The 12,873-nt window shown below is 39.1% G+C and overlaps 1 protein-coding gene across 6 annotated transcripts in view; it reads left to right on the top strand.

Moving 5' to 3' along the window:
* SYTL4 (synaptotagmin like 4) overlaps positions 1-12,873 on the top strand; it is a 64,887-nt gene that overhangs the window by 38,185 nt on the left and 13,829 nt on the right. For 3 of the 6 annotated variants that reach the window (XR_009350115.1, XM_059158655.1, XM_059158657.1), the window contains 5 exons: positions 10,348-10,449; positions 10,928-11,003; positions 11,359-11,449; positions 11,557-11,660; positions 12,162-12,254. Coding sequence is in view for 5 of the 6 variants with exons in the window: in XM_059158655.1 (XP_059014638.1) it covers positions 10,348-10,449; positions 10,928-11,003; positions 11,359-11,449; positions 11,557-11,660; positions 12,162-12,254 (466 nt within the window). In the remaining variant the exon portion in view is untranslated. Of the gene's footprint in view, positions 1-10,347; positions 10,450-10,927; positions 11,004-11,358; positions 11,450-11,556; positions 11,661-12,155; positions 12,255-12,873 lie in introns of all 6 variants that reach the window. The other 3 variants (XM_059158652.1, XM_059158653.1, XM_059158654.1) reach the window with 1 other exon arrangement.

The following is a 12,873-nucleotide window of genomic DNA, read 5'->3' as shown; positions in this document are numbered from 1 at the left end:
GAAGAAAAAGCAGATGCCGCACTGAGCAGGGAGCCCAATATGGAACTCGATCCCAGGACCCTGGGATCATGTCCTGAGTCAAAGGCAGACGCTAAACAAACTGAGCCAACCAGACACCCTTACTCTGTTCTGTTAAGAACAATTTAAAGATGAAAAAATTACGCGTACTCATTATTAAAAATTTAACCAGTATAGCAAACAAGGAAACAATAAATAAAGCAACAAATCACCCAAATTCCTACTAGCCCAGTATTCACATGTGAAAATTATTTCAGATATCTTTTGTGCATATAGATAGATAAAAGGATGGGTGGGTGGATAGACTGAAAAATTTGTATAATATTGGATCATAATATATACATTGAAAGCACGCTATGTAATTATACTTGAATTTAACAGACTAAAACAGAAGAAATAAAATTGAAGAATTGCCCATCTTCAACAAATGTTTCTTTACCATAAAAGATACTAGTCATTAATACCCTTCTAAGTTTAAGAAAAAAAATAATAAAAACCATTGAGTAGTTAGTCATTTTTTTTTCCTAGTGTCTTTTTGGTAACACCCTTATTGGGATATAATTCACATACTATACAATTCACCCATTATAGTGTATAATGCAGTGGTTTTTAGTGTGTTCACAGAACCATGCAACCATCAGCTCAACTGATTTTAGAAGTTTTCATCAGGTTAATAAGAAACCCTGTACTCTTTAGCTATCACTCTGTCCAACTTGCTTACCCTTCCCCACCCCTAAGCAATCACTGATCTACTTTCTATCTCTATATATTTGCTTATTCTGGACATTTCACTTAAATGGAATCAAAGAGTATGTGGTCCTTTGTGACTGTCTTCTCTCACTTAACATAATGTATTCAAGGTTCATCCATGTTATAGCATATGTCAGGACTTAATTTCTTTTTATTGCCAAACTATTCTATTATATATTCTAAATAATATTCTATTATATGTATATACCACATTTAATTTATCCATTCATCTGTTGATAGACATTTGGGTTGTTTTCACTTTTTGGTTATGATAAGTAATGCAGTTATGAACTTCCATTACGAGTTTTTGTATGGACATAACATTTTCATTTCTTTTAGGTGATACCCAGGAATAGAGTGCTAGGTCAATCATTTAGTAATTTAAAAAAATCTACCTGTTTCAATATTATTAGTGGACTCTCTGCTATGAAAGAGGAGATTAGCTTTCTTCTACCTTCTCCCAATGTTTTCCCCTACTCTCATTTTTTATTACTCAAATACTTTTGCCTTGTCAGCACTTGTAACATTAACATTCTATTATGCTAACATAAAGCATCTGTTTTATCTGTCCGTTTAGTGTTAGTTCATATTTAAAGGGATTGTATGCTTATAACCAGGCCTTGGACCATGGGTTCTCTATGTTTCTGATTTCTTTCCTCATTTATTTCTTGGTTGTTTGCATTTTTTCACTGAGAAGTTCCTTCAAGAAGGGCTTGCAAAAGCTGTATTTATTTTACTTGTTCATGATAAGAATGTCTGCCTAGTGACTTTATACTTGAGTGATATCTTGGTTGGAGAGTGTATTCTTGGGTCACACTTTCTTTCCCTCAGAATGTTGTAGACAGTACTCCATTGTCTTCTGCCACTGAATGTGACTGTGATGAAGTGTAAGGCTGGCTGGCCTTTTGTTTTTCTCCCTTGCAGGTAACTCTGTGTGTGTGTGTTTGCGTGCGTGCACATGCACACAACTCAGTGGTGATCATTCCGCATCATTTCCCCCTAATATGTATCCTAGAAGAGTCCTTTCTTCATTGCTGGAAAACTCTTCTGTATCATATCCTCTGAACTTTTTTTCTATTTCATTAGTTAAGTTTCCCACCTTAGGAACATTGGATTTCTTGTTTCTTTGTCCTCCTTTTCTGTCCTTTCCTTTTACTATCAAATACAAGAGAAAGGAAAGGTAAAAGCAATGAACTGTGATTAATCCAACCCTTTACTCTGTGCTGTTACTTTGATTTTCAAACGTTTTCTTTCTTCCCCCTTTCCCCTTTCTTTTTGCTGTATCTGCTATACTTTTAGAATGAATTATCTTGGGGTATCTGGGGGCTCAGTTGGTTAAGTGTCAGACTCTTGGTTTCATCTCAGATCTTGATCTCAGGGTCACGATTTCAGGCTCATAACCTCAGTGTCGAGAGGTCAAGCCCTGCCTTGGGCTTCATGCTCAGTGCAGAGTCTGTTCAAGATTCTTTTCCTCCCTCCCTGCTGCTCCCCACCCCATGCACCTTGCTCTCTCTCTTGCAAATAAGTAAGTAAATAAATATCTTTTAAAAAGAGAATGAGTTATGTTGATTAGGTTTTAATTTGTTCTTTGCTCTCGATCTTCCTTTCCCCCCTAATTCTATTGTTTTACCATTTTTTCTGTTTGAGCTCTTAGGCTTTATCAAATCTATATTCTTATTAAGTTCCTATATAGTATAAAGCACTCAGAAAAAAGCTATTTATTTTCATAGTATTATATTGTTCTCCAGAATAGTTCTTTGCCTTTATTATGAGTTATTTCTACTTCTCTTTACCCCATGGCATATCTATATATCTGCCAGACTATTTCTTCTCATTTTACTCATGTCTAACCTGGAAAGTTCTGCCTGTATCTTTTATTTGCTCTGATACAGTATGTGAATCCTCCTTGACAGGTTTCTCACTTGAGAAACTTGAGACAGTTTATCTCTTCCTTACTCCAACTGTACTTTTAGAATAGAATATTCCTTTCGATATGCTTCTTTTTTGGAACCGAGGGAAGGGCAAAAGACAGCTTGAGGGTCTTGGGTTTGGGTCTGCTGAAGTTCCCTTAAATGTCCAGGCTCACACAGTCCAGCTCTGGATGATTCATCTAACTCATACCCATGCTCCCCCTGAGATGACATACCTCAGGTGTCATGTCTGCCTCTGTTGGGATCCTCCAGTGGTACCTGGGGCTACAAATCTTGAGAACTTTTATTTTCCTAGACTCATTCCAGGACTGTCTACTCACTCATTTTGTGTGCACATCTCTACATCAGATGGAATTTTGCTGAGCTAAATCTTTCTTCTGTTTTCTTAGCCATGACTTTCTGAACTTCATAACTTGAGGGTTTACTTATTTGGTTGCTACTGGTGAAGTTTTTGGCTTTTCATTTGGATTTTTTCCCCTAACTCTCCCTCAGCCAAAGGGAAATGAGTTAATCACATCTTATATGATTGTTGAAAAGCAATATAGAAATATATAAAACAAGTCTCCAGTAACCTCACTGCTTCTGCCCCAGACTATTATTGTTAGTAGGCAGTACAAGTTTTGGTGTATGGACTACCAGTGTGTCTAAATGTACAAATGCGGATTGTATTCTTAAATTTTAATTTTTATTTATTTATTTTTTTCTTAATTTTTAAAAAAAGATTTATTTATTTACTTGAGAGAGAGTGAGAGAGAAAGAGTGAGGGCACAGAGAGAGGCAGAGGGAGAAGCAGACTCCCTGCTGAGTAGGGAGCCCGATATGGGACTTGATCCCAGGACCTTGAGATCATGACCTGAGCTGAAGGCAGACACCCAACTGACTAGGCCACCCAGGTACCTGGATTCTTAAATTTTTAAATTCCTTTAAAAAAAGGATCATACTACATACATATTTAGTGGTAAAAAATGAAAGAGAAAGAATTTTAAAGACTCAATAATACAGATAATCCTCTAGAAAATTGACAAAATATCTGAACAGACATTTTGCTAAAGGCAATATACAGATGTCAAATAAGCACATAAAAAGATGTTCAACATCTTTAGTTATTAGGGAAATACAAATTAAAATCATAATAAGATACTACTGTATACCCATTAGACTGGCTAAAATTAAAAAACAGACCATACCAGTTGTTGGTGAGGATGCGTAGAGCAACTGGAATTTTTTTTTTTTTAAAGATTTTATTTATTTATTTGACAGAGATCACAAGTAGGTAGAGAGACAGGCAGAGAGAGAGGGGGGTAAGCAGGCTCCCCGCTGAGCCAAGAACCCGATGTGGGGCTCGATCCCAGGACCCTGGGATCATGACCTGAGCCTAAGGCAGAGGCTTTAACCCACTGAGCCACCCAGAAATTCTTATATGCTGCTGGTGGGAATGTGCAATAGCACAGCCCCTTTGAAAGCCAGGTTAGCAGTAGTTTAGTTAAATCTGCATTGCTTTGCCTCTTCAATTAAGTGGTGTTGGGAAAATTGGAGAGGCATATGCAGAAAAATGAAACTGGACCATTTCCTTATACCACACACAAAAATAGACTTGAAATGGATGAAGGACCTCAATGTGAGAAAGGAATCCATCAAAATCCTTGAGGAAAACACAGGCAGCAACATCTTCGACCTCATCCGCAGCAACTTCTTCCTAGGAACATTGCCAAAGGCAAGGGAAGTAAGGGCAAAAACGAACTATTGGGACTTCGTCAAGATCAAAAGCTTTTACACAGCAAAGGAAACAGTTAAAAAAAAAAAAGACAACTGACAGAATGGGAGAAGATATTAGCAAATGACATAGCAGATAAAGGGCTAGTATCCAAAATCTATAGTTTATCAAACTCAACACCCAGAGAACAAATAATCCAATCAAGAAATGGGCAGAGGACATGAACATACATTTCTTCAAAGAAGACATCTAGATGGCCAACAGATACATGAAAAGGTGCTCCATATCACTTGGCATCAGGGAAATACAAATCAAAACCACAATGAGATACCACCTCATGCTGGTCAGAATGGCTAAAATTAACAAGTCAGGAAATGACAGATGCTGGCGAGGATGTGGAGAAGGGGGAACCCACCTACACTGTTGGTGGGAATGCAAGCTAGTGCAACCACTCTGGAAAACAGCATGAGGATTCCTTAAAAAGTTGAAAATAGAGCTACCCTACGACCCAGCAATCGCACTACTGGGTATTTACCCTAAAGATAACAAACGTAGTGATCTGAAGGGGCACGTGCACCCGAATGTTTATAGCAGCAATGTCCACAATAGCCAAAGTATGGAAAGAACCTAGATGTCCATCAACAGATGAATGGATAAAGAAGAAGTGGTATATATATACAATGGAATACTATGCAGCGATTAAAAGAAATGAAATCTTGCCATTTGCAATGACCTGGATGGAACTGGAGGGTATTATGCTTAGTGAAATAAGTCAATCGGAGAAAGACAACTATCATATGATCTCCCTGATACGAGGAAGTGGAGATTCAATGTGGGGGGTTTGGGGGATAGGAAAAGAATAAATGAAACAAGATGGGATCGGGAGGGAGACAAAACATAAGAGACTCTTAATCTCACAAAGCAAACTGAGGGTTGCCTGGGGGAGGGGGGTAGGGAGAGGGTGGTGGGGTTATGGACATGGGGGAGGGTATGTGCTATGGTGAGTGCTATGAAGTGTGTAAACCTAGCGATTCACAGACCTGTACCCCTAGGGCTAATAATACATTATATGTTTATAAAGAATTTTTTTTAATTTAAAAAATTATATGTGTTATTTTGCGATTCAGCCATTCCATTTCTCGGTATTTACTCAAGAGAAGCGAAAGTGTATGTCCATGTGAAGACCTGTATGTGAATGTTCCTGGAGGCTTTGTTTGCAATAGCCAAAATCTGGAAACAACTTAAATGTCTGTTAACAGGTGAAGGGATAAATTGTGGTTGGTTTATACAGTGGAATACTACTCAGCAATGGAAAGGAATAAACTGTTGGTTCAAACAGTGACATGGGTGAACCTCAAAATAATCATGCTGAGTGAAAGAAGCCAAACAAAAGAGAGGACATACTATATGATTCTATTTATATAAAATTCCAGAAAACTCAACCCACATTTTAGTGACAGAATGCAGATCAGCACTTTCTGTCTGGGGACAGAGGCAGGGAGAGGGGAAAGGATATGAAGGAGCAAGAGGAAACCTTTGAGAGTGATAGATGAATTCACTCAATTGCTGTGATGGTTTCACAAGTGTATGTATATGTTAAAACTCACCAAATTGCACACTTAAGTGCTTGCAGTTTACTTATGTCAGTTATAACTCAAGGTGTAAAAGGAACAATTGTAGAAAAATCTAACATCCACATCTTTCCATGTCCACACCAAGGGTCTCTCTCATTCTTTTTGCTATCTTTATGGTGTTTCATTGTGTGTATGTACTGTGAGTTTATCCACACAGCTTTGGGTGGGTGACTCATCTGTTCTAGGTGACAAGACCCCCTTTTTCCTTTTAGATAAGGCTAAAAAACAGCTTTTATTTCCCAAATCTGGTTAACACATCTGACATCATCGGTCAGAATGTAATTTCTGAAATCCGCTGCTTCTGGCTATCTATGACCTCTTGTCTCATTGGGCCCAGAAGACTTATTTATCCTAAACATGGAAGCAGATTAAATGGCCATAAATGACCTTTGCCATAAAATTATGGAGACTCAGAGGTAATCAAATTCAGCCCTCTTCCTTTTACAGAAAAGAAAGCCAGATAAGTGATTTACCTGTGATCATACAGATAGTTAGAGCCCAGAACTCTCATCTCTTAGTCTATTTTTTACTGCACAGATGTCAATAATTGCATTTTTGCCCTAGGGTTATTTGTATCAGCTCTGGATTAGTACATATTCATCTTTAGGAAAAAATACAAGCAGAAAACACACTCCATGAGCTATTGTTAAACTGCCTCTCTGGAGGAAGAGTTCTGCATTGGGTTCTTTATTCATTGAAGCAAAGGGGGAAAAAAGAACAGTTCTAAAGTAAAAATGAAATCAACTTCCCTGCTATACCTTGGACTATAAAGCTAAAATATTTCTCAAGAAATGACCACCGTTTTACCTCTTACAGGCCCTAGGATTTCAACCGGGCTGTCTGTTTTCATAAAGCTATTGCAAACATCATGTGATAACTTGGAAAGTTTATTCTTTGCTGCCTAAAACATTATAGATTCTGGTTATTTTGTTCTTTTTTTTTTTTTTCTGGGTACTTTGTTCTTTGTTCGTGTATTAGTTCATGCATTTTTAATTTTTATTTTTTAAAAAGATTTTATTTATTTATTTGACAGAGAGAAATCACAAGTAGGCAGAGAGGCAAGCAGGGGTGGGGGGAAGCAATCTCCCTGCTGAGCAGAGAGACAGATGCGGGGCTCTATCCCAGGACCCTGAGATCATGACCTGAGCTGAAGGCAGTGGCTTAACCCACAGAGCCACCCAGGCGCCCCATAGTTCACTCATTTTTTAAACAAATGTCTATGAATGCCTGCTATTTGCCAGGCACTGTTTTAGGCCATGGGATACACTGGTAAATACAAGAAAGTCCCTTGCTTGAGAAGCTTAGATTTGGGGATGGGGAGACAAAGACAATATTCAAATGAATGTATCAAATCAGATGTTGACAAGTGCTATGGAGAAAATGAAGTGGGCTAAAGGGATAGGGAGTGCCAGGAAAACATGTTGTGTATGTGTGCTGTTTTACTTAGGAAAAAGTCTTAATAATATGGTGATATCTGAGCAAAGACATGCAGCAAATAGGGGAGCAAACCCACCTGGGGGAAAAGCATTGTGGGCAGAGAAAGCAGAAAATATAAAAAGAGCCTAAGGTGAGTTTGTATTTGGCGTGTTTGTGTAATCTGGAACCGAGTGAGCAAGGTGGTGAGTGGCAGGAGATGAGGACAGCAAGGATGAGAAGCAGATGGGAAGCATCTGGGGGAATGAAAAAGGCTGAGAAGCAGATCATGAAGGACTTTTTTGGCACTCGTAAGGACTCTGTCTTTCACTCTGAGTGACGATATATATATATATATATATATATATATATATATATATATATATATATTTTTTTTTTTTTTCTATTGTTAAATTGAGGTAAAAATCACATAATGTACCATTCGTCATTTTTGCAATTTTAAGGCACACCATCCAGTGGCTTTTAGTACTTTCAGAATGTGGTGCAACCATCACCATGGTTTAACTTCAGAACATTTTCATCACTATAGAAAGAAACCCTGTACCCATTAAGAAGTTGCTCCCCATTCCTCCAGTCCCCAGTCTGCTTTCTGTCTCTCTGCAGGTTTTCCTACTCTAGGTATTTCATATAAATGGAGTCATATAAAATATGTCTTGCTTTTTTCACCTCGTGTAATGTTTTCAAGTTTCATCCATGTTGTAGTGTGGAACATAACTTTATTTCTTTTTATTGACAGGAATATCTCATTATATGGATATACCACATTTTGTTTATCCATTCCTCCATTGGTAGACATTTAGACTGTTTCTGCCTGTTGGCTATTGTGAATAATGCTAGTCTAAACATTCATGGACAAGTTTTTATGTGGACACATGTTTTCAGTTCTCTTGGGTATATACCTAGAAGTGGAATTGCTGGGTCATATGGTAATTCTATTCTGGAATTGTATTTTATTTTAAAAATTTATTTATTTTAAAGATTTTATTTATTGGGGCGCCTGGATGGCTCAGTGGTTTAAGCCTCTGCCTTCGGCTCAGGTCATGATCTCAGGGTCCTGGGATTGAGCCCTGCATCGGGCTCTCTGCTCAGCAGGGAGCCTGCTTCCCTCCTCTCTCTCTGCCTGCCTCTCTGCCTACTTGTGATCTCTGTCAAATAAATAAATAAAATCTTTAAAAAAAAGATTTTATTTATTATTATTATTTTTTGTCAGAGAGAGAGCACAAGCAGGGGGGGGGGTGGCAGGCAGAGGGAGAAGCAGGCTCCTTGAAGAGCCCCCAGATTTATATTTTAAAAGCCCCTGGATTTATATTTTGACTATCCTATTGAGGATAGATTGTGTAGGGACAGGGTAAAAGTAGGGAGTTCAGTCAGGAGGCTGTTGTGACCATATCATGACCAGTAGCTAGATGATTGTGGTTTGGACCAAAGTAATGGCAGTGGAGGGGCTAAGAACTGGTCAGATTCTAGACATAATTGAAGGCAGAGCCAACAGTATTTGCCAATAGGTTGGATTTGTACTGTGAGAGAATGAGGGGAGTTAAGGGAAACTGTTAAGATTTTTGAACAAGAAAAATGAAAGGAAGAAGTTGTAATTCGATGAGATTGATGGAAGAACAGGTTTGGGGAGGATTATGACCTTAGTCTTATATTTGCTGTGTCTGAAACATCCAAGTAGGGATGTTAAGTAGGCTGCTGGAAATCCAAGCCTGGTGTTTGAATGAGAGATAAATTTAGGAGTTATTGGTTTATAGAAGATATTTAAAGCCATGAAACTATATGAGATCATTTAGGGATAATTCTAGATAGTGACGAGAAGCAGCCTAAGGAATAGGCCTGAACACAATCAGAAAATTGGAGGTTTAGGAGCTGAACGACTAGCAAATGAACCTGAGAAGGGGACAGCAGCAAGGTCAGAGGACCAGGAGAGTGTTGTGTCCCAGAAGCCCAGTGAAATTAGTTGAGATTCTTGAGGAAGAATGATTTTTTCCTTTTTCTTACTGCTCTCACAAATTCCTTGGGGTCCAGGGATGGTCTCCTTTTTAGCAATGAGGACTGCTGTTTTGAATGTCCAGAGTCATCTGTAAAGCTGAGAAAGAATTCTAGTCTTCTGAATATGGTCTTTGAAACATACTTCTTATTTATGTGTCTACTTTAAGCCCCATTGAGGGGATTCAGTCAACAAATACAGGAGTGCCCACTGGAAGGTGGTTTTTCTTGTAGGCATTGGGAACACAGCAGTGAACAAGATATGTGGTTACTGATTTCAGAGAACTTAGTCTAATGGAGGAGAAAAACAGTAAATAAGTCATTTGTTTCAATTATTGGGTAAATTAAATAATTTGTTTAAAAGACATAGATAATTACATATGTGATGACTGCTACTAAGAAATCGGGGCCCTTTGGGAGCATATAGGAAGGTTACTAACCCAGACATGCAGTGGGGACATAGAGACATCTAGAGGAATCAACATAGAAGGAAAGACCTGAAGAAGGAGTTGATTTAGCCAGGTTAGGAAAATGGTCATCGTGAAAAGAACACCCCAGGCAGAGAAAAGAGTAAAAGGAAGAACTTTGGCATATTCAAGGAACCAAAAGAGCTTAATCATTCTAAAAATAAAGTACAAGGAGGGTGGAGATGGGTCTGGAGAAATGAGCAGGGGGCAAAATCCCAAGGGTTGTCTTGCCATGGTGAGGAGTTTGAACTCAATCCCAACAGCAAGGAGGAACTGCTGAACAGTTTTCTAAGTGTACTCAGATATTTATCTTAGATCACTCAGGCTACCAGTATGAATGGGCTGGAAGGAAGCCTGACTCCCAGCAGGAGAGTCCATTTCCTCTACATATTGGTTCTTGGTTTTTATTCTAGTGTGCTGTTTGAAGTGCCCAAGCCAAAAAGCGGAAGGAGTGCGCTGGAGGCCGAGAGTGAGAGTCTGGATAGCTACACAGCTGACTCGGATAGCCTGACAAGGTGAAACCCCTTTGAGTCCCTGTACCTCCACTTATCCCAAGTCTCCATTTTGTTGTCTGGTTCAGGATGCAGGGCTCCTGTAATGTAGCTTCACTGTGGCTGACTTCTGTCCTCAGCAGGTCAAATGAAGTATTTTCTCTGACCTTACCACAAGTCTTGTCAGTAGTACATCCACTGTTGGCTCTGAGCACAGCATTCTAGGGCACACTAATTTCCACAGGCTGCTGCATCTTGAAGGAGTCTTCTTGGACCAGTAGCAACTGCTCCTGATGTCCCTTAGGAATAGTAGAGTGTGTGTGTTTGTGCAAAGTTGCTTATCTGATTGTCTGCATTCCTTCAAGACAAATCAGATGTGGGTTATTACCTTCTGGATTTGGTTACTACAGTGACCCCAAGCCAGTGGATCTCCTTCCATAGAGCTTCCATAGACAGGGAAGGTAAGGAAGTGATTTTGTTATAACTTCTATTCTTCCTCCAGGAGAGACTCTCTGGATAAATCTAGCCTCTTTCCGGAATGGAAGAAGATGTCTGCCCCTGCATCTCAAGTGGAAAAGGTAAGCTTTAGTTACTGGTCAGTTGGGATCAGTTTCTCTCTCTCATCCTCTCTCTCTCTCTCTTCTCGCTTTCTTCTCCCTTCTCAGGAGCAGTTTACATCAAGAATTCAACGAAACAAATTTCAGTTCACATTCACTTGGGAGCACTTAAGGTTTTGGTTAAAACATGAAAAATATGTTTCGTATTACTTCCTAGGATTAAATTAAATTCCTAAGGTTAAATTAATCTTTCCTTTAACTTTGTATGGTTTAACAAAGATCTGAGCCTTGTTCTTCTTAAGGCTTTTTTCCCTTTCTCTATTCTTCCACCTACCCTACAGTCCTTTTCCATTTCCTTGCCCTTAATCCTTCCTAGGAAACTCAGCCTGGGGGTCAAAACGTGGTATCTATTGATGAGGGTGAAATGATATTTAAGAAGAACACCAGAAAAATTCTCAGGCCTTCAGGTAGGTTTCCCTTTATGGCCTTTGAGATTGAAGTCCTATGTATCTGAATGTGTTCTTGGTATGAAAAAGAGTAGGTCTCTTATTTGGGTTTTTGGTCTTCCATTCAGAATATACTAAATCTGTGATTGATCTTCGCCCGGAAGATGTGGGTCATGAAAACGGCTCCTTGGGAGACAGAAGCAAATCTGTCCCAGGCCTCAGTGTAGATATGGTAAGTGCCCTTGTATTGGTCACTATATGAAACTGTATATATCTAGAGCTGACCTTAGTATTCAATGCTCTTAATCAACCTGTTTAATTCTTTAGGAAAAGGCAACATAAATCTTGATTCCTCCAAATGCCTAAAGTAAATCTGGTTGCTGAATTCCTTAAAGAAAAAGATTGTCCTCACTATCTTCTAATACATTGCTTGATATGTAGTTGGGAGCTCAAATACTTACTTTGATAAAAATGTAAAGGGATGTTTGGATTGGGGCAGTCGAATGGGAAAGAGATATTCTTATCTTGTTCTTTTGAGATTGGAGAAAGATGGTGGGAATATAGTTTTGAAGCCTGAAATGGGAGACCTAAAATAAGGATAATGTGCATGCATGTGCACATGACACCTCAGAGATGAGCAATAATTATGGCTCCCACTCAAGGAAGTTTATTAGTCTTTGAAGTTGTTCTGACTTTATTAACTCTGAATCTATATTTACTGTTCCAGGAAGAGGAAGAGGAAGAGGAAGAAGAAGACATTGACCATCTGGTGAAGCTGCATCGCCAGAAGCTAGCTAGAAGCAGCATGCGAAGCGGTTCCTCCATGGTAAGTTCTATTAGTTCTGTGGCTACAGACATGTTGGGGTACCAAGAATGAAACAAGTATCTCTCTAGAGCAGAGTCAGGACCTGGGGAAATCATCCTAGTCTCTCTTTCCAGGTGAGTGAGATGCATTTGTCTGTTCATATCCTCAGTTTAGACCATAGTTGCGTAGAGCACAGCTAGGTAACTTTCCTCGGCCTCTGCCCTGGAAATAGTCAGGTAATTAGGCAATTTGGGCTAGAGATGTTCTTGATCATAGGTTTGTGAACAGTAAACCATAACTTCCCTAAAAAGATAAGAGGACTGAAGTGAGCAAGGTAATATTTCTTCATCAGAGTCTACTCCAAATCTCACATTTATGAGCATTGTCATGAGGGAGCCCTGGCAGGGTTAATTGGCATCATGGTATGACTAAAGAGCAGCAATATCAATCAGAATCATGAAGTTAAAGGCACATTTAAGAATTAGGGCCTGGTTCTGTCATAACTATGAAAATTGGTATTTAGGGGACAGACAGAGAATCAGAAACTAAGGTGATTGGGGTTTGTTCCTACTCCCACACAGGAATAGAATGGCAGGCTTACAGAGCTGATACCTACCTGAGAGGAAGAAGTCTTTTCACC

This window comes from Mustela lutreola, chromosome X, assembly GCF_030435805.1.
Source record: "Mustela lutreola isolate mMusLut2 chromosome X, mMusLut2.pri, whole genome shotgun sequence".
Lineage (NCBI taxonomy): Eukaryota > Metazoa > Chordata > Mammalia > Carnivora > Mustelidae > Mustela > Mustela lutreola.
This window is presented reverse-complemented; position numbering and strand designations above follow the sequence as displayed.